The 22,625-nt window shown below is 40.8% G+C and overlaps 1 protein-coding gene across 2 annotated transcripts; it reads left to right on the plus strand.

The window, feature by feature from the left end:
* Positions 1 to 294: 294 nt before the first annotated feature.
* On the plus strand, positions 295 to 22,403 carry PPIG (peptidylprolyl isomerase G). Of its 2 annotated transcripts, none has more exons than XM_053409142.1 (13): positions 295 to 561; positions 8,441 to 8,519; positions 8,647 to 8,721; positions 9,710 to 9,817; positions 10,894 to 10,938; positions 12,138 to 12,225; positions 14,955 to 14,984; positions 15,099 to 15,238; positions 16,756 to 16,960; positions 18,504 to 18,671; positions 19,719 to 19,803; positions 20,549 to 20,685; positions 21,125 to 22,403. In XM_053409142.1, the coding sequence occupies exons 2-13, from the start codon at positions 8,459 to 8,461 to the stop codon at positions 22,245 to 22,247; spliced, it is 2,265 nt and encodes a 754-aa protein (XP_053265117.1). In that variant the 5' UTR covers positions 295 to 561; positions 8,441 to 8,458; the 3' UTR covers positions 22,248 to 22,403. The 2 variants fall into 2 exon arrangements, with proteins under 2 accessions (XP_053265117.1, XP_053265127.1); XM_053409152.1 differs by lacking the exon at positions 295 to 561 and adding an exon at positions 4,303 to 4,477.
* The last annotated feature ends 222 nt before the right edge of the window (positions 22,404 to 22,625 follow it).

The following is a 22,625-nucleotide window of genomic DNA, read 5'->3' on the forward strand; positions in this document are numbered from 1 at the left end:
AGCGGTGCAGCCGAAGTAAAATGAGCCAGAGAGAGCCGTCAAGAGGACTGGAAACTTGAATCCTAGGGCGTTTGGAGGAAAGCCTACGGCAAACCTAAAAACTGAGCGCATCGTTTGGGTTGAGGTGAGGCGGCTGGACACCCCCGCCACTCTCCGTTTGCTTGCCTTCCCTTCCTTCTCTATATCCCCAGAGAAGAGGGGCAGGCGCTGGAGCTCCGGCCTGGAGGGTGGAGGGGATTTGGGCGTGCGCGCCAAAAGGGGCGGCGAGTCGGACAAATCTGATCTTCCTCCCGTCTTGGTGTCCCCCCCTTTCTGAAGAGGTCGAGAGAGGGCCCTGGCGCCCGAGGGCTCCCCTCCAGCCCGCTCTCCTCGGCAGACATCCTCGCTCGCGCCCCGTCCCGCCCTCGCCGCTCCAAGGCTTCCCCGCTTCCCTCCCCTCCTCCACTGACGCAGTCCGTGCTGCACCAGATCCTAACATGGCGGCGGCGAGGTGGTGAAGAGCGCGGCGGCGACGAAAGGAGACTCCGGGCCGAGCAGGCAAGCGCGGCGGCGGGCGGGCGGGCGGGTGAGTGTTTTGAGCCAGGCTCTCCTCCGCCTGAGGGGCCGCGGCGTCGCCGCCGGCGAATATTTAAGGGCCTCGTGGTGAGGGTGAAAAGGGGAGCAATGGCGCGGGAGGCGAGAGGGCTCGGTCCTCTCTCTCCATTTGAATCTGCCTCGCGAGGGGCGGGCGGACGGGTTCCCTCACGGCCGACTCCGCAGAGGGCTCGGCCGGCCCGAGTGTCGCCCCCTCAACAAGTCCCCGGGTGGGCCGTTGGGGAAGGCGGGGGGAAGACGAGAGGTAGTTTCTCGGCTGGGAATGACTTGAGGGAGAAGCGCGAGGCCTTGAATGTGGAGGGTCTTCCCGCGATTCAATCTCCGGGAGACGCGGAACGGGTTCGGGTGGGCAAACTTGGGAGGCCGCGCGGGAGGCGGTTTCGAGAACCGTTGCAAATAGTTATGAATGAAAGCGGGCGCTCACGTCCCTGTAATTAAAGGGGGGGGCGGAAAGGAAGGTGGCCTGGCAGTTGGCTTTAAAAATAATACCTTAACTAGGGGCAAGAAGTCGCGGGATAAATTTGCACAGGAGCGGGGAGGGATAGGCGAGTAAACTCATGGCCCAAAGGAAACATTTTGCACACTCCGAAGTGTGATAAAAAGCTACGTGATATTGTTGTACCTGTACTGATTCCTCCCCGCCCCCGCCCCAAAATGCTGTATGCAGGTTGATAGCAGACAGGCTCCAGTAGAAAGCACAAAGTTTAAAAATAAAAACAGAAAAAATACCACAGGCTATTTGACAATGTAGGGGTCTTTTATTCGAGAACTGGATCACTTTGCTCGTCTCTGTTTGGAAAGAAGTTATGTGCAGTGTGACATGTATGCAATGGTAAAATAAAGGAGCAGATTAATGTGCTTTGCTTTCTGAAACTGCATTCTGAAATGTAAGGGGAACGGGCCTTTCCAGAAACATCTGTAAGGCTTGCTTTCTCACCAAGTTCATTTATCATTGGAAGGAAGAAGTGTGTTGGGACTGATGCATTTCAAGTCATTCAAAATGATCACAGCCAAGTTTGCAGGTGACTCCCAAATTATTCAGGATGGTGAAGGCCACAGTAGACTCTCCATATGTGGTGAAGGGGCAGCAAAATGGCAAATGAGTTTCAATGTAAGTGTAAAATCATGCAAACCAAGGCAAAAGAAAGAAAGAAAAGGCCTTACCTGAGATAAAAGTTGATGGATGGGATCTTAATTGGTTGTGACTGACTGCTATAAGAGGTTTGCGGTAGTGGTGGACAGCTCACTGTAACAGAGGAAGCAGTGAAAAAAGGTAGGCTGTTGGACATTATTAGGAAAGGGACTAAAAAATAAAATTCTGTTGCCATAGTGCAGGGGTTGGAAACCTAAGGCCCACGGGGGTCATTTAACCTGCCATGAGCTGCCCCTAAACCGAGCTGCCCACTCGGCGAGTCCTGGCATGCTGCACTAAACCAGTGTGGCACGGGGACTCGCTTCCACAGTGCCGAAAATCACGTCTGCACAGACGCCGGAAAACGCGGGTGTGCGGGCGATCCGGCCTACGAAGGGATCTCCACTGGAGTGAACCGGCCCAGGCAAGGTAAACCTTGCCAGCCCCTGCCATAGTGCATATTCCAGCCATAACTGGCATACCATATGAAGTTCTGATTGCCCTGTCTCAAAAAGGATGCAATAGCACTGGAACAGATAAAAAAAAGAGCCATTAAAACTATCAAGGGTCAGAGCATATTCCAATGAGAAAAGGTGTATTTGGACTTTGTTTTTAAGGAACTAAGGGACTGCGATTATGTGTCAGTGTCATGCCTTAAAATATTTGGAAGTATTTTACGGTAATTGAAATAATTTTCAAGTGAAGCTATGATATTGTTTGAATAGAAAATATAAGCCTCACTAAATGCATGTTACTTATCCTCCTCCCAGTAAATATTTCAGTTCAACTATTTTTAGCTATTAGAAAAACCTTTCAGATATTTATATCACATGTAAAGTTATCATGACACACTTTTACAATTTTGTTTAATTGTCAGCTAACCATGTTAAATTAAGTTTCTCTCAATTTATGGCAATGGAAAACTTTTCAGGAAATTTCTAGGAACATTGTCCAATTCAAAATTTTCTAGGAAAACCACATGTCTGCTTGTATAGCTTTGAATATTATGTGCTAAAGATACTCTTCTCCCTTTTTATGCCATATATCTTGGCTTTCCAGAGGCATCTAGCTGACCACTGTTAAAATCTAGATGGGCTCTCAGTCTGATCCAACAGAGCACTTCTTAAATATTGAAAAATGATGGCTAGCCGCTGAGATCGCCATAGCTCAACAGTAGAAGACTAAAAAATCTCCAGTTAACCTAATGATAAAAGAACTTACGGAACTTGGCCATAGTGGGGTAAATAACACAAAATTTGAGTCTTTAAAAATGCAGAAAATCGAGGAAAAAATGCAGCATGTTGGGAGTTTATATCCTATATCTCCAACTCGGAGGTACAAAAAGAGATTTGGTTATGATATTTTTGTTTTTAAACAATTTTACTGTAACTTATCAGTGATTTCCTGCTCTTGTGTTTGAGGAGCTATTTGTTTATTGTATTACATTGATTATTTACACACACACACACACACACAAAATGGTGACTGACCTGTGGGGAATCCATTGTTTACAAACTTACCTATCCAAGCCATGTTTGCTAGGGAAAGAATCCTACTGATTGCACTGAATACACATTTAGCAACCTAACAACCTAACCAGTCCTATGCATATTTACTTGGAAGGAAGTCCTACTGAGCTCAGTAGGATTTACTCCAATGCATATGTGCATAGGTTTGCTGCCTAAGCTCACAGCAAGGATATCTATTTTCCTCTGTTTAATATTGGTGGCTACAGTAAATCTTGATGCTGATGCATACAGTTCTGATGTGCAGGGAACTTAAAAGTTAACCCTTGGAAAAGAAAACTTCCTCATAGAGTGCAGGCCACACTTCTGTAAACACAGTAGTCTATTTGACTGCTAAACAGATCAGACCCTTCTGTGATGTAGATTTTGAATGAATCCTTTCCTCTCCCCATACTCTTTTCTATAAGCTTATTGGCAGGTGTGGCACAACTGAAATCCATGCTGTGAGATGGTGCGACTTATAATCCAAACTCCTCTCCCCAGCCCAACAGGATTTATGGAGTGGTGAGGCTACTGCTAAATCAGAGCTATCCATGTTGGTGACACACTTTTTAGACATGCATCATTTTGTGACAGTAATTCAATTTTACTAGCAAACCAGAGGTTAAACAAACCCCTTTCCAGCCCCAGGAGGAGCACAGGGTTCGTTCACATGACACACTGCAGCCAACACGCTAACATGTTGTGACACACACTTTGGAAAGCTCTGTGCTAAATGTACAGCCCAACAACTACAATGACCAGGGCACAAGGTGGGTTGGACAAGCAGATTAGAGCTGGTGCAGTGATTGGTCTCAGTGTGGGACTTTCCTCTAGTTGCTGTTTCCTGGCTTTCCACCTGCTGTCAGTGGCACTGCACACTTGGTGGACAAAGGGGGAGCTCTATACCTCTGGTGACCAGCAGGAGGCTGACAGAGGGGCACCTCTGCCCAGTCCAAACCTCCCCACCACCACCACTCAGCACAGAGGGGCTTGGATTGTTCTACCTACACAGCTCTGCCTTGATACAGTTTTGCATTTCACCTCTAGGGAAAAGGTAGGAGTGCCACATGCTCCAACTCCTTGCTGCTGATCATCCTACAGGCCTCTCAGAGATGGAGTGTTAGTTCGAAAGACAAAACAGTTTGTTGAAGGAACATCTGCCTTGTGCTTTCAAATGGTTCTTAGCCTTTCGTCTAAGTTCCTTCCATCTGTCACTCTTTGCAAAGTTGCTAGCAATGCTTAGGTTAGTATTTCTGTATGGGGAACTCATAGTCATGACTGCTTTTCTTTATTGTGAAGAACATTGAGAACATCTGGAATCCCTTACAGAATTTGACTTCTCAGCATGTTGGATCCATTTATTCAAACATGAATATGTAAACATGAATAATAAATTACAGCTATTATGAGATTGGTGCGTTTGGTTTCCCACAGTGAACAATCAACTACCAAGGGGCATTAGTTCGTATTTGTTTCCTTATCTACCATGAAACATTGAGACAACAATCCCTAATAGCAAAGTCATAACATCTTCCATATAATAGTCTCATAAAACAATAACTCACTGTATGAAAATCAGTCCATGGCTTTCAGTTTCAAAGGAGCAAACTTCCTAGCACTCCTGGCTAAGGGATAAATTTTGAAAATGTATCTAATCATTTGACTCTAATCAATCCTTTGGTAATCAGAGAGCAAGAAAGATGAGTGTTCTACACACTTCTCTGTCCTCCCCTCATTACCTTATACTGTCCCTTGTCTGCTCAGTACCACAATTTACAAAATAGAAATTTCAATATGGCAGTTGGATTCAGTTGTGTATATCAAGTAAATTGTCTGAAAATTTCAGTTGCAAAATTTATTCTAGACCTTGGATTTCCTTAATACAATATTTGTGTATTTCATGGAGAGAGCTCCTAGGTTCAAGGGTTTTAGAGAAATCTAAATTTGAACATGAATCCTTTAAAAAGCAACAACACTTGAGTAGTGTTTTCAGAGAATGCTTGTATCTTAAGGGCTTGCTGTTTATTATCTGCAAGAGATCATGTAGTTAACGGTAATTGTTTAGAAATTATTGTTAAAGAATGGTCACAGTTTTCCCTATGTCTTGGAGGAACTTGGAGGGTACTGTGCTACTAGGGCTTAGTAAGGCAGTGTAAGAGGTGATTTTTCTAATGCTAGTTGTATACACACCAAAGCAGAAAAAGTGGTTTGTAATTCTGAAATAAAGTGGAGAGCCTGCAAAGTTGGCATTGTGTAACTGCCATGTGATCAGGCCAAGGAAGTGAAAGAGGAACAAGGCATGTAGATGGCATGAACCACTGCACTCTGGCAGTAATATACAGTGGTACCTCGGATTAAGAACTTAATTCGTTCTGGAGGTCTGTTCTTAATCTGAAACTGTTCTTAACCTGAAGCACCATTTTAGCTAATGGGGCCTCCTGCCGCTGCTGCACAATTTCTGTTCTTATCCTGAAGCAAAGTTCTTAACCCGAAGCACTATTTCTGGGTTAGCAGAGTCTGTAACCTGAAGCGTCTGTAACCCGAGGTACCACTGTAATTCTTAAGAGACTGCCACATTCCTTATTCTGGCAACCCTTGTATTATTTGTCCTGTGTATTAAATTTGTATAAGCATAGTTCTCGGCAGGTCACACAACATAAAATTACAATATAAGAAACACAAAATACATAAATACATAATAAAAATAAGAACAGAAACAAAACAATAATCCCCCCTTCGACAACACATTTAAAAGGGCATTGGAGATCAATCAGCCAAAGGCCTGGTTAAAGAGGAATGTTTTTGCCTGGTGCCTATAGGTGTATAATGAAGGTGTCAGCTGAATGTTCCTGGGGAGAGCATTCCAGAAATGGGGAGCCACTGCAGAAAAGGCCCATGCTTCTGTTGCCACCCTCCGGACCATCTCTGTCGTGCATTTTAGTAGTGGAAAGTGGCTGGTATACTCTTAGATGCTTCTAACAAGGTGTCAAGACCAAATTTTCTCCTAATTTCTGGTTTCCTTGCATTATAACTTTAAAGAGTAAAAATCTCAGGAAGTGTGAATTGATGAACGGACTAATGAAAAAATAAAATGTAAGAAGGGTAAATTTGTGTTTGTGGTCTGTAGCTAGTTTGTATTTCGAATTCCTGTAATCTGCTTTTAAAAACCTAAATTTTCCTGTTTTGCATTTTCCAAAGGACATATAAGCATCAATGTTCAGCCAATATCAAGTTACCTGTCCACGCTGGAAATTCCTTAGCTTCTGTGTTCTGCTGCCCTCAGATATTTTGGCAAATAATACCATGCCAAATAGAGCTTGTCATGCCATATTGTGACATAAAAACAGTTAAAGGAGGGGCATGACACCTATATTGGGCAGGTAATCTTTGGTCTTTTCATATTTAAGTGTCCTGAGAAACTGGGTTTGCAAATCAGGATGTGCTCTCTAACACCAGTTAAATGAGGGAAAAGGAGCACTCAAGCCTGTTGCTTGTTCCTGTTCCAGAAAAACGTATAATTTGTAGGACTAGAACCATTGACATCTGAACCAGCCCATAGTTTTATAGACCTTAATTTAAGTAAGGTCTTCATGCTTAATACTTTTTAATAAGATGGCTGACATCATCATAATATGTTATATTGTTTTATGTTCCATTATCAGTTTCCCTTTTGCATTATACTTAAGTAGTAAATAACTTTCTGAACATTACTGTGAGTCTGCAGTATGAAGCCTATGCTGGACCCACCTCTGCAGGGATGGACCCTTCCAAATAGCATAGGCAAGCTAGGAAGTTTGGTAGGGTCTCAGTCTTTGTGGCTGGATTCTGAATCATAGATCCTAATGCCTTCTTCCTCCTGCACCTCCTTTGCTTTGCATAATTGTATCAACTCTTGAGAGCTATGAATGCAGGCAAGAGAAAGGAGGGAAGACCAAATTAGGGGAGATCACGGGCTATGAGGCTGGCCTGGCCAGTGCATTTATTAGCATCTATCACTAGTTTAATAATTATAGTTAAAACTTCGTAGTTGCTCCAGTGCTTTGAAGGTGCAGCTGTTCACATTGGGTGTAGACTCGGGTTGTACTGATAATGATGTGGGGTAGAAGTGTCAGATGTTATTTTCATTTAAAAACTCTCCCTTATTTATGAAAGTGCATTGTTTCATAACAGTAATTATGGTATTTTTTGCTCTCTAAGACTCACTTTTTCCCTCCTAAAAAGTAAGGGGAAATGTGTGTGCGTCTTATGGAGTAAATGCAGGCTGCTCAGCTATCCCAGAAGCCAGAACAGCAAGAGGGATTGCTGCTTTCACTGTGCAGCGATCCCTCTTGCTGTTCTGGCTTCTGAAATTCAGAATATTTTTTTTCTCTTCCAAAAACTAGGTGCGTCTTGTGGTCTGGTGCGCCTTATAGAGTGAAAAATACGATAGTATGATAAAGGACAGCCTTTATTGAAAATTGGGCATTTTCAATATTGCAATTTTTCAGATGTTGATACATATAATAAAGCACTTTAACATGCTTTATTGAATCCTCCCCCCTCAACAAAATATTTCCCATAAAACGGAAAACATTGGGATAGTTATACAGCATGTAAAACTTAAGATGGTTTACTAATATTTTCTGTTTACTAAATAAACATACAAACATAGTAACTCAGATCCCAGTCAGTTCAGGTTATTGGAAAGTTTTAACGGAAAATCAAATTGCTAGAAACGTATGGCTACTCTCTCTCATCTTGTCTCCATCTATTAGAATATCTGCCATGCAATGTTTCTGATTGCATTGGTGCTGGCTGGGTGGTGAGGGATACATTTCTGGAATAAGTAGCTAAGAATGACTTGGAGGAGACAAGGAGGCACCAAGTGTTTATTTGCTGCCCCATCCCTACTTTTTTCCATCATCCTTCTACTTGTAATTTATCCCCAACATGGTATGAACTTTGGAGTTGAGAGCCACTTGGTTTCAGCTTGCCCTATGTTGTCATGTCTGCCATACTCAGTAGCCTACCATTCCAAAGTCCTTGAGAGCAATCACAGTCCATATACTTGTGTTCATCACTGTCATTGTTTGCATAGCTTTATCTCTACATGGAAAGGGGAGGGACTACTTTCTTCCCTATTTTTTGTTGTTCGTTAGAGTTTCATATTTGAAGTTTTCATTTTAAAAGTCTTCAAATTTAATAGAACTCGCTTCTTTGTTAACAGTCTTCAAAATTTGAAGCCATGGGAGTGAAAAGCCAGAGACCTCGTTGCTTTTTTGACATAGCCATCAACAACACACCTGGTAAGAGAGATGCTTCTGGCCTAAACCCTATAACACACAGCTATGTCCAGTTGAAACAAGTGCGTCTTAAGCATGATGACATTACTTTATTGATGACTTATTCATTCATTCATTCTTTTTCTTTTAGCTGGCAGAGTTGTCTTTGAGCTGTTTTCAGATGTTTGCCCAAAGACATGTGAGAACTTTCGCTGCCTTTGTACAGGTTTGTATATTTCCTCACTTGAATAATTTGAATTGTTCCTGGTTCCTCCAAATGGTATACCAAGAAAATCCTGGTAATAAAATATGAAATGAATGACTTTGATGTTCGTTTCTTTGTGTACTGAAAATGAAGATACATTTTCATACACGATTTTCTATATTTTGGTATAAATTCATATATGCAGAATTAATTAATCCATCATAGTTCTACAAATTTTGGCTGGCTTTCATAGCCAGCCCAAATTTATGAGCGCTACCGACTTGGCTCTTCCTTAATCATGCACTGAACTGCTTCTCAAGCTTAGTGCCAGGATAGGGAGAATTGCTGCCTTCTTCCAAGCCTAAAGAAGGGCAGGGGTTATATGTGTCACTCTTCACTTGATGATTTATTGACTCTTGCCATCCATGAACTTGAGTGTAAAGTAACACAGCTTGACACAGTACATTGATGAGGATGGTGAAGTCGGAATTGAAGACTGTTTTCTGCCTTTGGGGGTTTGAACTGCTGCATTGGACACACAAGTGGATCATACTCAACTGGTACCACCAGATATAGAAATGGACAGGGCTCCTATAGCTTCAGCAATTGTGTAGAAGAGGGGATTTTGCCAGGTGTGGTTTATGCAAGGATGCAAAAAAGTACCTACCACAATTCCCCACATTGCACAGTCATTAAAGCTTGTGAGAAGCAGGTGGAAGTCCTGTTGCAAAAGCAGACATCCTTATGCTGACAGGACCATGACATAGTGCTACTTTGAATGCAACCCACAGTATTTATTTTCAGTGTCCTTATGATTTGAGTTAAATGTAGTAAATAAGGGGGTTCCTTTCTGTTGGTACTGTATTGCAACTTTTTTTTTCTTTTATAGGCTTCAACAAGTAGAATGTCCAAGTCAGATAGATCAGGAGCTGATTTCCAGCTGATTTCTGTTGTACCTGAGGGGTTCTCCATTAAAAGCTAATGGGTTAACTTTCCTCCCCCCCTGCAGGTGAAAAAGGTACAGGAAAATCAACTCAGAAGCCATTACATTACAAGAGTTGTTTGTTTCACAGAGTTGTAAAAGATTTTATGATCCAAGGAGGTGACTTCAGTGAAGGTATGACATTGGCTAAATGATATCAGATAGTATTTGCCGAGTATACAAATGTGTATGAAGTTATTATTTGAATGGTCATGCTCTCTTCCTCCTGAATAAAGCACTTGATATTGCAGCTTCTCTGTCAGGATAGAATGCTCTGGTTTGCATGTCACTTAGCTTGTCTTCAGCCATGATTTAATGGTAAATGTGTCCCATCTCCCCTTGCTGGCACATGGCCTCTTACATGCCCCCCCCCCCCATGTTTCGTCAGGCTGTGGTTTGTGTCTTTTAGACAAACCGCAGTCTCTATTCAAATGACACAGCAATACTTAGCATGACTTGTTTGATTTATGTGGATGTCCTACAGAGGTTGGGTGTGGGGAGGAAGAAGCCACAAGAGGGCCACATTCACGAATAAATCTGGTTTTAAGATAAGCTGTGGCTCTCAGTGAGATGCACATGAGGCATCGGACAGGACTATTAAATGGAAATGTGTTTCAAGAATGCATTTTCGTAATTTCTTGAAGCCAAGTGCTTTTATAATGAACATGACTAAAATAATAATGCCCATTCATTTTGTTAAAAACAACTAGATTTACTAACAGAAATTTAAAGAAAATGTGGAATAGCCTCATTCTGCTTCATGAAAGTCTATCTTAAGATTTGTGTAGCTCCATCAAAATTTAGGTTCCCTTTAGTAAGATTTTTTTCTGTGATAGCTTTAACCTTGAATTTATATGATACACATTTGTTATTTTTCTGATGGGCTCTGGAGCCAGTCACAGACCTACCCTATACCCTGCGATGAATCTGTTTCAACTGTTCTTAATTCTGAATTTTACATGGTTATAACCCACCCTGGAACCTGATGGTTCTTGTAGGTCAGGTAGTTGATGTTGTTGTTATTAAATTTAAAGGAAACTCAAGGCACTCTTGAAATGGGAGGAGATAGCATGCATATTTGCAATAGAGTTTTCCTGTCTCAGCTAATAGGATATGATGTAACCCTCTTTGACTGGCTCCAATCACTCATCAGTAAAGAATCCCTAATGGTAAGATTCTCATTTGTAATAACATTTTTCTTTTAATACAAGGAAATGGGAGAGGAGGAGAATCAATTTATGGTGGCTTTTTTGAAGGTAAGCATAGTCTTTTATCAGGTTAGCCTGCAACTCCCAGTCACAGTCATTGGTTTAAGAATATGTATATTAGGCAAACTGCATTTTTTGGCCCCAAAACTGCTGGCAAATTTATTTATTACAGGTCATAGAGTGCCCTATCCTAGGGATTCAGAGTGCTGTTGTAAAATTTTCAGGAATTATAATTATTATTACAATTCCCTGTCTTACATCTCCTCTTCTACCCAATGGATCTCCTCTTTTTTCTATTGAGGTGGTAGTTCTCTTATTAAGAAGCTTGATAACTCTGTATCTCATATTCATCTAACTTCTCTTCCCCTTTACCCACCCTTCACCATCTCATTGATGGTGACTAACCAAAACAACCCTCCATTCAATCTTACTTACACTTCATTATCCTGAGAGAAAATAGAACATCATCCCAGTCATCAGTCTGATCTTTAAGATGACTGGACAGTCTGGCTGAGAGATTAATGCTAAGTAGCAGTTGGCCCAAGTAGGCTAGTGAATGGGGTCTTACACTTTGCCTTTGCAAGGTAGCTGTTTGTTGATGCTTACTGGCTAACCAGTTCAGTTTATGATTTAGAAAACTTGAATTGTGTGATGACAATTAAAATACTTTTATTTCAAGTTTTCATGACGATCAAGCTATTATGGTTCAGAGCTGTTATAAGCAAGTCTATTGCACAAGACTGCATTTGCACAAATAAATAGAATTTTCTGTTAGGTTTAGTTTTAAATTTCAAAATTGCCCACCTTGTACATAGGTGCTTTTACAAGCTTTCTTTCCCCACATTATTTCTGTCACTTTCTACACTTTTATAAATGACATGCAGTGAGCTCCTTTGCACAAAAACACACTGGTGTGCTTGTGCTAATTGGAATGAATTTAAAATGCACTGGTCTTACTAAGCAGCTGTACTGAATATCAAGAGACAGTTTCACTTATACATTTATATCTTATATAATGGTCTTGACTTGACATATAGTTGAGTCTATATGTAAATAGTATTTACATTTTTGTGCATTAGACTGAGAATTATACTGTATACCTCTGTCTTTATTTTTATCTATTTGAATGCTGTTTGGCACTACAATGATACATTTGTGCAGTTTGACAATCCTAATTTGAAATTCTAAAGAAATGCCAATGCAAGGTCATACTTGGAATTTTGAAGTAATTGGAACGCTTTCTCTAGATGAAAGCTTTGCTGTAAAGCACAACAAAGAATTTCTCCTTTCAATGGCCAACAGAGGGAAAGATACAAATGGTTCACAGTTTTTTATGTAAGTATCATGCAGCTCCACTGTGTTTCTTCAGCATTGGGATGGTAGTCCTTACAGTTTACATTTTAGAGCTTGGAACAGGTGAAACAGCTAACTCCTTTTCCATTTAGAAAGCATGACTACTTTTAAAAGATATCAAACTTAACTTGCTCTTAAATGTTTATTGGAGGTAGCAAATAAAAGATTATATGGGATAAGTTTGACTATTTAGCCCTGCTGTGTTTAGAATCAGGATTAACTTGGGAGTAATTATCACTATCTCCTAACATATGGGAACACCTGGTTCTTTACCAATATTGAAGCTAAGAGGTATGGGCCTAATCATTGCCTGGATGGTAGACTATTGGCAGTCGGAATGTACTCTGCCGTGTGTTTTCTGATGAAAAGCTGAACATGAGTTTATAGTCAAGACTTCTGTATGTAGCCAGTGGCCATTGCAGAATATAAGTAGGCTGTAAGTGGTAGTGTTCGTTTAGCATGAGATTTTTAAATCTGTCAGAGCAAGCTATGTTTTAGTTACACCAAGCCTTACTGAAGAGTAATAAAGGGCCATTTCAGATGCTACTCTTAACACCAAGGTGCTGTATGTGGTTAAATAAGAAACAGGCTTGTGATTTGTATGTTCTATTCTCTGCGTCTATGTGTGGATAGTAGGTTTACTCATCAGTGTATGCCCTTAGTGTGGAGGAAGGAAGGGTGCAGACTTGAGCCCTACACACTCCTCATTTCAGGAGTGAAATAGTTTCTGCACAGAATTATTCAGACAGCAGAAAGAGACAAGTCTTTGCAATGAAAATATTAAATATTTTTTTCTTCGATAAACTTCAATCAGAGACAACCTTGGGTTTACCAGATTCAGTTAAATGGAGTTGTAGGTAGGGTAACATATTGGGGACTGTACCTTCAGAAATGTTATCTTTCTCTGCCCTCCTCTGCCTGCCTGCAGTTCCTTGTTTTTCCTTTTTGCCTCATCACCCTTTCTCTGTGCCACCTTAGTTGGTCAGTTACTTGCTTTTAGAGGAATAGTTATAAACGTTGACTTATTAGTATAGTTCTTATAAACTAAGTTACCTTTTCTGAAATAAATGTATACTCAAAACATTCATTTGCTTGATCATAAATAAAATTTATGTATTAGGGGTATAATTTCAACAACACACCAGGAGGATCATACTTCTGAAGGTTGGCAGCATGTCCTCTCGGGGTTTGTTTTTTGTTTTTGTTTTGTTTTTATGGTGGGAGGAGGCTAAATTTTCAGCAAGGTGATGAACTTGTGTGTAAACTATCACTTCTGACTACAAGTGAGGGCTCACATCACTGGATGTTTCTTCTTGCAAAATATTCCCTTCAAAAAGAAAACTAGATGATAGACAAAAGGGTTCTAGTTAGATATTTTCCTGACACATATTTTTTTTGTGGGGGCACATTTTTATGCAGGAACATCTGGACATATTTTTGTTTTGTTTTTTATTTCACAACATTTATATACTCCTCGTTTGTAATAAAACCTCAGTGTTCCCATCTCTGGTACGGTGCTACCTTGGTTTACAACCTTAATCCATTCTGGATTTGGTCTTAAACCAAAGCGGACTTAAACCAAGGCGTGCTTTCCCATAGAAAGTAATGGAAAATGGATTGATCCCTTCCAGACGATGAAAAGCAACCCCTAAAACAGAAATTTCGCAGGAATTTTACTATCTATCGAGACTATTGATCCATAAAATGAAAGCAATAATCAATGTACTGTACTAGGAAATAAATAAAACAGTATTGTAGATGATAAAAATGAAAATTAAATTTTTTTCTTACCTGCACTGATGATAGTCATTGTTTGGATGGGGGGCTTTCCGTACTCACTCACTCAATCATAAACAAAAAACAATCCACAGACACACAAATGAAAAAGCCACACAAACAAAAACAAAAAATAGCAAAAACACAAGCACCAAATATCACCTCAGAACACTGCAATCAGAAACTGAAAGCTTTAATTACGGGGGGGGGGGCTCAGATGAGCGGCGCAAGGGCAGAAGGGGGTGGGGAAAAGGCTTAATTATGATGGGGGAACTCAGATAAACGGCGAAAGGACAGACGCGGGAAGAAAAAGGACTTAATTACGATTGGGGGGGGCTCTGATGAATGGCGAAAGGGAAAACGCAGGCGGGAAAAAGGCTTAAATTACGACCGGGGGGGGGGGGGGCTCAGATGAATGGCGAAAGGGAAGATATGGAAGGAAAAAAGGCGGAGGCCCAATCCAGGCAGCGATGGCGAGGCCTAGCCCCACAGCGTGGTGCCACTTAGGGAGGCAGGAGGCCCGATCTGGGCAGCGCAGGTGGCATATACAAAGGCCTCCTGCAGCCAGGGCCCGTTGTATACCCAAAAAAACCCCAACAACGCAACCTGGAGCACTCATTTCCAGGTTGTAATTGGTCGTAATCCAAAATGGTCGTATACTAGGCTGTTTGTAAACCAAGGTACCACTGTAGTGAGAATTGGCTGAAACATGAGGTGAGGGGGATTGAATACTGTAACCCACATACATTTGTAACAATTCTTCAAATTTAAGATACTATTAAAGTTTGCAACTTCGTAATGCATTGATATTTGAACTACAGTTTAATACCTCCTGAATCTGCTTATATCTTCTCATTTATGGCTTAATACAACAAGTTTATCTCCGTAATACTAATACTATATTTTGTCATTCTTTCCCTTGATGTAATCAAAAGAACAACCAAACCTACCCCTCATCTTGATGGGTAAGTGCCCTTGTATCTTACTTGCATTTGGAAAAGTTAATTGGATAGCTACTTAAAAATTTCAGTCTGACATAGATACTAGTCAGCTTTTAAAATTAAGCTTTAATCATTTAGGCTTCATGTTGTGTTTGGACAAGTAATCTCGGGTCAAGATGTTGTAAGAGAAATAGAAAACCAGAAAACAGATGCATCTAGTAAACCTTATGCTGAAGTACGAATACTAAGTTGTGGCGAACTAATCCAAAAATCCAAAGGTAAGAGTGAAATGTTTTTAAAGGTTGTCTCTTTTATTAAAATGTTTTTAAAGGTTGTATCTTTTCTAGTTTTGTAAGAGGTGTGTCAGATCTAACTCAGAAGATTGGTAACTGGGAATCTCGGTTCTGTAAATTGTTGTCATTGAAGTAGGAGTAACAAAGAGTATATTAAATAAATAACAAGTGGAGCTTGAAGCAAAATGTTGTAGTTGGCCTCCATGCCCAAAGATGTGTGTTTTTCATCAGAGCTGCATATAACAAGTTATGCCCTCTTTCACAATGCTTAGGTTGTTAAAAACTAAAGGAGGCAAAACACACACACCCTCCGTTTCCAAGCATTTTGAATTCTGCGGCTCCTGGAGATCACTGAACATGTTGGGAGCTTTTTTCTTTGCTTTTTGTTTCAATTTGCTAACTATATATTTCTGAACACCTACAGAGCCCCTTCTGTATGTAGAAGCCACTAACATCTGTGTGCGGCTCTGGTTTGCTTCAAAACTGATAGGCACCTATTTTGCTGTTGGAGGGAGCAAATGGGGCCTGCAACAAAATTTGTCTCCCCGTGAAGGAAAAAATGCCTTCCCAGGGGATTATAGCTCTGATTTCCTCTTGAGAGTTAGAGGGTTTTTTTAGGAGATCTTCCTTGTTGTCTTCTTCCTTCCTCCATGCCTCTCACTTGGCTCTCACTTCTCCATCATTGGCTTTTCACCACTTGTTCTCTTGCCCAGCTCCATTACAGATTAGAAGTTTGGTTTTCTATGGCCAACTCTCTTCCATCCCTGCCTGCAGAGATTTATGTGTATCAGGAAATATGAGCCTTGAAATCACCTATCCAAACAGCGGGATGGTTATTTGTGCCTTCCTTATATATGTGTTCTTCCTCAGTTGTCTCTTGCTCCAATTCCTCTATCTTCCTCCTTCCCCTACTGTGCTTCTTTCCCACTCTTAGCAAGTCACTTCTGACGCTTTCAGGCTGATAGACGACATTTTGAAGCTTTCAGCCTGCTTCTTTCAATATATCCAGCCACTTCTATTCTCTTTCCCCTGCTTTTCCAACCATGGCTCCTGAGTATGCTTAGCCCTCATTTGGCTGGTTTGTTTACTCAGCAGAGTTAGAGGAGTTCCTCCAAGCATTCAGATACCTCCCTCTTTTTCTGCTGTGATAATTGTTTCATTGTGAGCTGAGTGAGCTCCTGTTCCTAACCCAGCTTCCATGCTTTAGTGGGCCTCTTGCTTGGTGACCCCAGGGAAGACCAAGAACAAAGACCAAAAAACGTTGCCTGAATAAAGTTGGGGAGAGTCTTCTCACTGTGCCACCTGCGAGTGTAGCTCATTCTGTAACAACATGGGATAGTCCCTTCTTTATAATGGTACCCCAGCTGTGGCATTCCCTCCTGCTGGATGTGTGGGTGGCCACAACATAAATGGAATTCTAACCCACAGTGAAAACATACCTGTTCTCCTAAGCTTTTGAAGGTTTTGTTTGGTAACTGCTTGTCTATTGTTTTAATTTAAAGCCAAGAAAGAAGAGAAGAAAAGACGCAAGTCATCATCCTCATCCAGCGATTCTGAAAGTTCAAGTGATTCAAAATCTTCTTCTGATTCATCATCTGATTCTGAAAGTGCTTCTGGGGAAAAAACAAAGAAAAAGAAAAAGAAGCACAAAAAAAATTCCAAGAAACATAAGAAAGAGAAGAAGAAGAAAAAGAAGAGCAAGAAGAGGTACATGCAGGCAGGCTGCGGGGAGGGATTTATTTTTGAGACTTGAAAAAACAACACCTACCTTCCTGTGCTACAGTTAGATGGAAATGGCTCAGAAGAATCAGTAGTGCATTCTTCCATGTCATTTTCATGTCTTACAAAAATAAAATAGTTCTTTGTTAATCTCCAACATGCTCTCCACCAAAATAAAAATTCTTGCATATCTGTACAGGTGGAGTTTAGAATGAAATCTGAAATATTTAGTTTTAATGGGTTTTTGAATTTTTTTTTACAGTGGAACGAATCTGCCCAACATTAGCTCACCCCATACTATGTTTGTTGACACAACATTGGATCACAAACAACAGGCAACCAGGATGTTTTATTTTGTTCGTTTATTCTTGTGAAGTACTTAACTTTTTATTGTTTATATAGTCCTGTCAAAAATACTTTTATCCAGCACTTCCTCTATTTAGAAAGCTCAGAGCCTATCTTGCCTACAGTTTCATGTGCTCTCTAATCCAGGCACTAATATCCATGTTCCCTTAGCTTTATCATTGCTACAGAATTAAGCATTTCCAGGCAACAATAATCTTTTCCCTCTGTAAGCAGTTTTTTTCCCTTTGGTGTTGGGGTATTTTTTTATCTGGCATGCCAGATTCTTATATCTGCACCATGTTTTTAATAATAATAATTTATTATTTATACCCCGCCCATCTGGCTGGGTTTCCCCAGCCACTCTGGGTGGCTTCCAATAAAATATTAAAAATACAAGAAAACAAGCCTTTTGCCTGCTTCTTTCAGTATAGATGGTGTTGTGCTATGAAGCCCTGATTCAGAGAGCAGCATGAGGCTGTTTGAAAGCCCTTTTGCAAACAACCCCACACTGCTATTTATACCTCCGATTTTTGGAGATTTAAAGCAGGGCACGACTGTTTACAAAAGGGCTTGTAGGGAACAACTGGTGAAGAGAGAGTACAGTCTTGCTGACTGCAGGGGTATGCTCTGGGAGCACAGAGAACATGTTTGCAAAGCAGATCCCAGCAGGATTGAATCCCACCCATCACCTGACAGAACCTATTCATGTCAGCTGATGGATAGGTGGACATAGTTTGGGGAAGCTAGCTTTATGGGCCAACCTCCTGGGGGGCCAGGCTTGGCCGGCAGGCCAGAGGTTCCCTACCCCTGCTGTAGTTACTAGCTTAGGTTCAACCATGCAGGCATAGCTAGATGGGTGGGGTGCTGCCACAGAGTCAGCCTCGTGACAGTGACTTTTCCTTTTCTTTGTTTTACTACAGGTATTTGGGAAGGGGATTTAGCTTAAAGAAGGGATATATTTTGAATATAAACCCGGTGCAAAAAGATTTTTGCCTCTGAAGTCTCAACTTTATTTTATTTTGGCAGAATACATATTAAAATATTAAATACCTTTGTTTCATCTTCAACAATAGTTTCTTAAAAATAGTGCATTTGAAGTTCCTGTTTTGGCATATGCGAATTGCAAAAGAAACATATGTAACATTTAAAACAGATGCATATAACTTTTGTTCTCTTATCAATGAAGCTCAGCCAGTGAAAGTGAAACAGAAAATCCTGAATCACAGCCACTTTCCACAGTCCGTCCTGAAGAGATTCCTCCTGTACCAGAAAACAGATTCCTTATGAGAAAAAGTCCTCCTAAAGTGGATGAAAAGGAAAAAGAGACCAAGAGCAGAGAGAAGGAAAGGGAGAGGTAAAGTTGTACTTGATCATAACTGCAGACTTATGAGAAACTCCAAGCTGTGGTCCATGTGAATTACCTTGATGTTGACTTCGGTTATTTACTATGTGCTGGCACTTTTACACATGCTTAACTGCAATGGGATCTATTAAATGAATTTTGCAATAAAAAAAGACAGTAATCTTCCTAGGCCTACCGCCAATGATTTCAGTGATATTTCCTTAGGATGGAGGTGTTTTGAAATCAATTTTTGGTAAGGTTGTCCTATATCATGCAAGCAGACTTCCTGTTCCTCTCCCAACCCCCAACCCTCTAAAGCAAATTTGGGTGGTGCAGGAAGAGTAATCTGTTACACCGTGTCTCTTCAATTGGTAGATGATCACAGTTGGCTTTTACCCACTGTCTTCTTAATCCTCACAGTTGTGCCTTTGAATCTTTTGCCATGAAGTGAATATTTAGTGGTTTCCCCAGCCACTCTGGGCGGCTTCCAACCGAATATTAAAAACAATGCAGCATCAGACATTAAAAACTTCCCTAAACAGGGCTGCCTTCAGTTGTCTTTTAAAAGTAAAATAGTTGTTTACTGCCTTGACATCTGCTGGGAGGGCGTTCCACAGGGTGGGCGCCACTACCGAGAAGGCATTCTGCCTGGTTCCCTGAAACCTCACTTCTCGCAGTGAGGGAACCGCCAGAAGGCCCTCAGCGCTGGACCTCAGTGTCTGGGCTGGATGATGGGGGTGGAGACGCTCCTTCAGGTATACAGGACTGAGGCCGTTTAGGGCTTTAAAGGTCAGCACCAACACTTTGAATTGGGCTCGGAAATGTACTGGGAGCCAATGAAGATCTTTCAGGACCAGTGTTATATGGTCTCAGCAGCCACTCCCAGTCACCAGTCTAGCTGCCACATTCTGGAATAATTGCAGTTTCCGAGTCACCTTCAAAGGTAACCCCACGTAGAGCGCATTGCAGTAGTCCAAACGGGATATAACTAGAGCATGCACTAGAATCATCTTTAGAACCATCCCAGAACTACAGTGAAGTCTTTTTCCTCCTTTCTAGTAACCCATCAAACTGTCAATCAACATATCAGAGAAGGCTGTTAGTGACTAGATCTGGCCGAAAAATTAAAGGAAGAGGACCACGGGTATGTCCTTTCTTGTGATTTATTCTGTGCATTTTGACAGCTTTTACCCTGTAATACAGTGATCTTGTTCCATAACAACATTTAAGAGTAATTGTTCCTTTTTTATGGATACACTGAAGAAGTTTTGGAGAGAAGGATTTTGGGGATGAATGGCAGAGCTGTGTAGGGTACCTATCACTATGTCTCCCACAAACACTAGATTCCACCAACCCTGAATGCTGCTACTAGTTATTTAATGAAAGAGCGAGTTTTTGCAAGCTTTTGTTTTGAATTCCAGTAAGCTGCCCACCAGCTCAACAGCATTTTAAGGCGGGCAGTTCTTAGACACATAGAGCACAGTGTCTTTTGTCAGTTTTGACTTAGATATATTACTTAAGGGTTTCTCTGCTTTCTTTTATCTGAAAGAATTACTCTTGCATTCCTTTGCTCCTCTCTATGCAGTATTCATTTTCTGAGGTTATTTGCACCTATGTGGGTAACAGCAGATCTGTTCCACTGAATAGCATAAGCTATTCTTGTAAGCACAGGCCTAAATTTGCTCCTGGCCTGGCTTAAGAACATTTAAAATCTCATAACTCTTATTGTTGGGATTGAATGATAGGAGCCTGATGTAGCCAAAATTATGCAATCCTCAGAGTGACTGTTTTGCTTTTAAATATATATGCTTTTCTTTTTCTTTTGGTAAAGTAATTTGTTTTTAGCATACTGGTACACATTTTTTATCTAACTTTTTTTCTTTTCAAAGCGCTACCGAACACCTTCAAGATCCAGGTCACGAGATCGTTTTAGGCGCAGTGAGACTCCACCACACTGGAGACAAGAAATGCAAAGAGCTCAAAGAATGAGAATATCAAGCGGAGAAAGATGGATAAAGGGAGATAAGTAAGAAGTAGTCTTAGAATTTGCATTACTTTTTGACTCTTACATACATCTTTTCCAGTTTCAGTGTGTATACAATAGAGCATATACTAAGTACAAGCAACTCCCTATTTATTCAGGGGTTGTGTTCCTAGGCATGTGAGTGGGGCATGCATAAGCCCGCCCATTCTGCCCCACCCCCTTTTGTTGCTGAAAACGGTACGCATGTCAGCAGACGTGCATGACTTGAACATGCACAAATTACAATAAGTTACTTTATCACCTTGAATTTCCTTCAGTTTGTAGCCAGCAGAGATATGTGCAACAACTATAAAGAATAATTGTGATTGTAATGCAGATTCAGCTTCAGTCACTGATACGGCATTTCCTCTTTTGACTTTTCTAGTTCTCACCTTTTCATAACAAAATGCAGAAATATATATATATGGTATGTTTTCCCCAGGGGTGAAGTTAATGAGAACAAGAAGGATGCTGCAAATCAAAAAAGCCCAGGAAGAGGAAAAGAAAGGAAAGCATCTGACCACAGGCAAATTTCTGAGAGCCCAAATAGGAGGGAAGGAAAAGAAAAGAAATCAAAAGACCACAAATCTAGTAGTAAAGACAGAGAGACGAGGAATTCTGAGAAGGAGGACAAAGACAAGCATAACAAAAGCAAAGCCAAAAAAAGGGCTCGATCCAAAAGTCAGAGCAAAAGCAAAGAGGTGTCAAAAAGTAAGGAGAGGGACTCAAAACACAGCAAACATGAAGAAAAGAAAGTGAGATCAGGAAGCAAAGAGAGGGACTATGAGAAAGAGAAAGACAAAGAGAAATCCAATGATTTTAGAGGAAGAGAAAGGAGCAGAAGTAAAGAGAAAAATAAAAGGGGAGGGTCTAAAACTAACGGTCAGAATCATACTAAAAGTAAAGATACAGAAAAGCATACAAAGTCAAAGAGCAGAGAACGTGAACCATCTAAAAGCAAACACAGCTCAAATAGTAAGACCAGAGAGCGAAGCAAAAGTGGAGACAGAGGGAAAAGAGCCAGGTCCCGAAGTAAAGAACGAGACCGCAGCAGAAGTAAAGATTATTCAAAACACAAAGATAGAGAAGTAAAAAGAAGGGGAAGATCAAGAAGTAGAGACAGAAAAGGCACACCAGAAAGATCTAAAGGGAAAGAAAACAAAAGGAGGAAGGAGTCACAGAGCTCTGAGAGGGAGAAAAGTCGAAGTAAGGACCGGCATAGGAATCAAGAGCACAGAAGTTCTCACAAAAAAGATGATGCTGAAAAAAGAAGGCGTTCTAAAAGCCGTGACAGTAGTAGCTCAGAGACCAATAAGAGCAAAAAGTCCAGTAGAGATCAGGATAGGAGTCCTGATTCAAAGAAAAGACGAAGCAGCAAGGACAGGGAATCGAAAAGATCATCTTCACGCAGGAGTAAGGAAAAGGAAAAAGACAGGTCCCGGTCCTCAAAAGAAAAAGAGGTCAACCAAAAATCTAAGAATCAGGAGCGAGATCGTGCCCGTGGTAAAGATAAAAAATCTGATCATGAATCGAGTGCTGGGACTGATGAAGACAGACATGGATAATTTGATGAACTTGATGTTTCCATTCTGCCTCCAGGTTCTAGAGACATGTTGGGGAACATTTTTTTTTTAATGTGGACTTCTGTTTGGTCTTTTGATAATCCACAGCCTGGATCATTTGTACTGCTAAAGTTTTAATAAACTTGAAATGGAAAAACATGTTTTATGTGTAATATGGTGTGCTGTGTCTTAATATTTCAGAGTTTATGTATCCTGCTTCTGTGTTATCAGAAGGAAACATTGTATTGCATTTACATTTTAATTTAGATGACTCACTACAAAGAAACTGGTTGGGCTGAAAATAAATTTATTTTAACCAGTAGAAATCTGCCTACTCATGTCTCAGAGAATTGCTGTTACGTTCATGTTAATAAATAATAA

This window comes from Podarcis raffonei, chromosome 1 (assembly GCF_027172205.1).
Source record: "Podarcis raffonei isolate rPodRaf1 chromosome 1, rPodRaf1.pri, whole genome shotgun sequence".
Lineage (NCBI taxonomy): Eukaryota > Metazoa > Chordata > Lepidosauria > Squamata > Lacertidae > Podarcis > Podarcis raffonei.

Coding starts and splice junctions, on each gene's coding strand:
- PPIG (XM_053409142.1), top strand. CDS start 8,459: ATGGGAGTGAAAAGCCAGAGACCTCGTTGCTTTTTTGACATAGCCATC. Junction 9,818..10,893: donor AGGAGGTGACTTCAGTGAAG/GTATGACATTGG, acceptor TTTTAATACAAG/GAAATGGGAGAGGAGGAGAA. Junction 20,686..21,124: donor AGATGGATAAAGGGAGATAA/GTAAGAAGTAGT, acceptor TGTTTTCCCCAG/GGGTGAAGTTAATGAGAACA.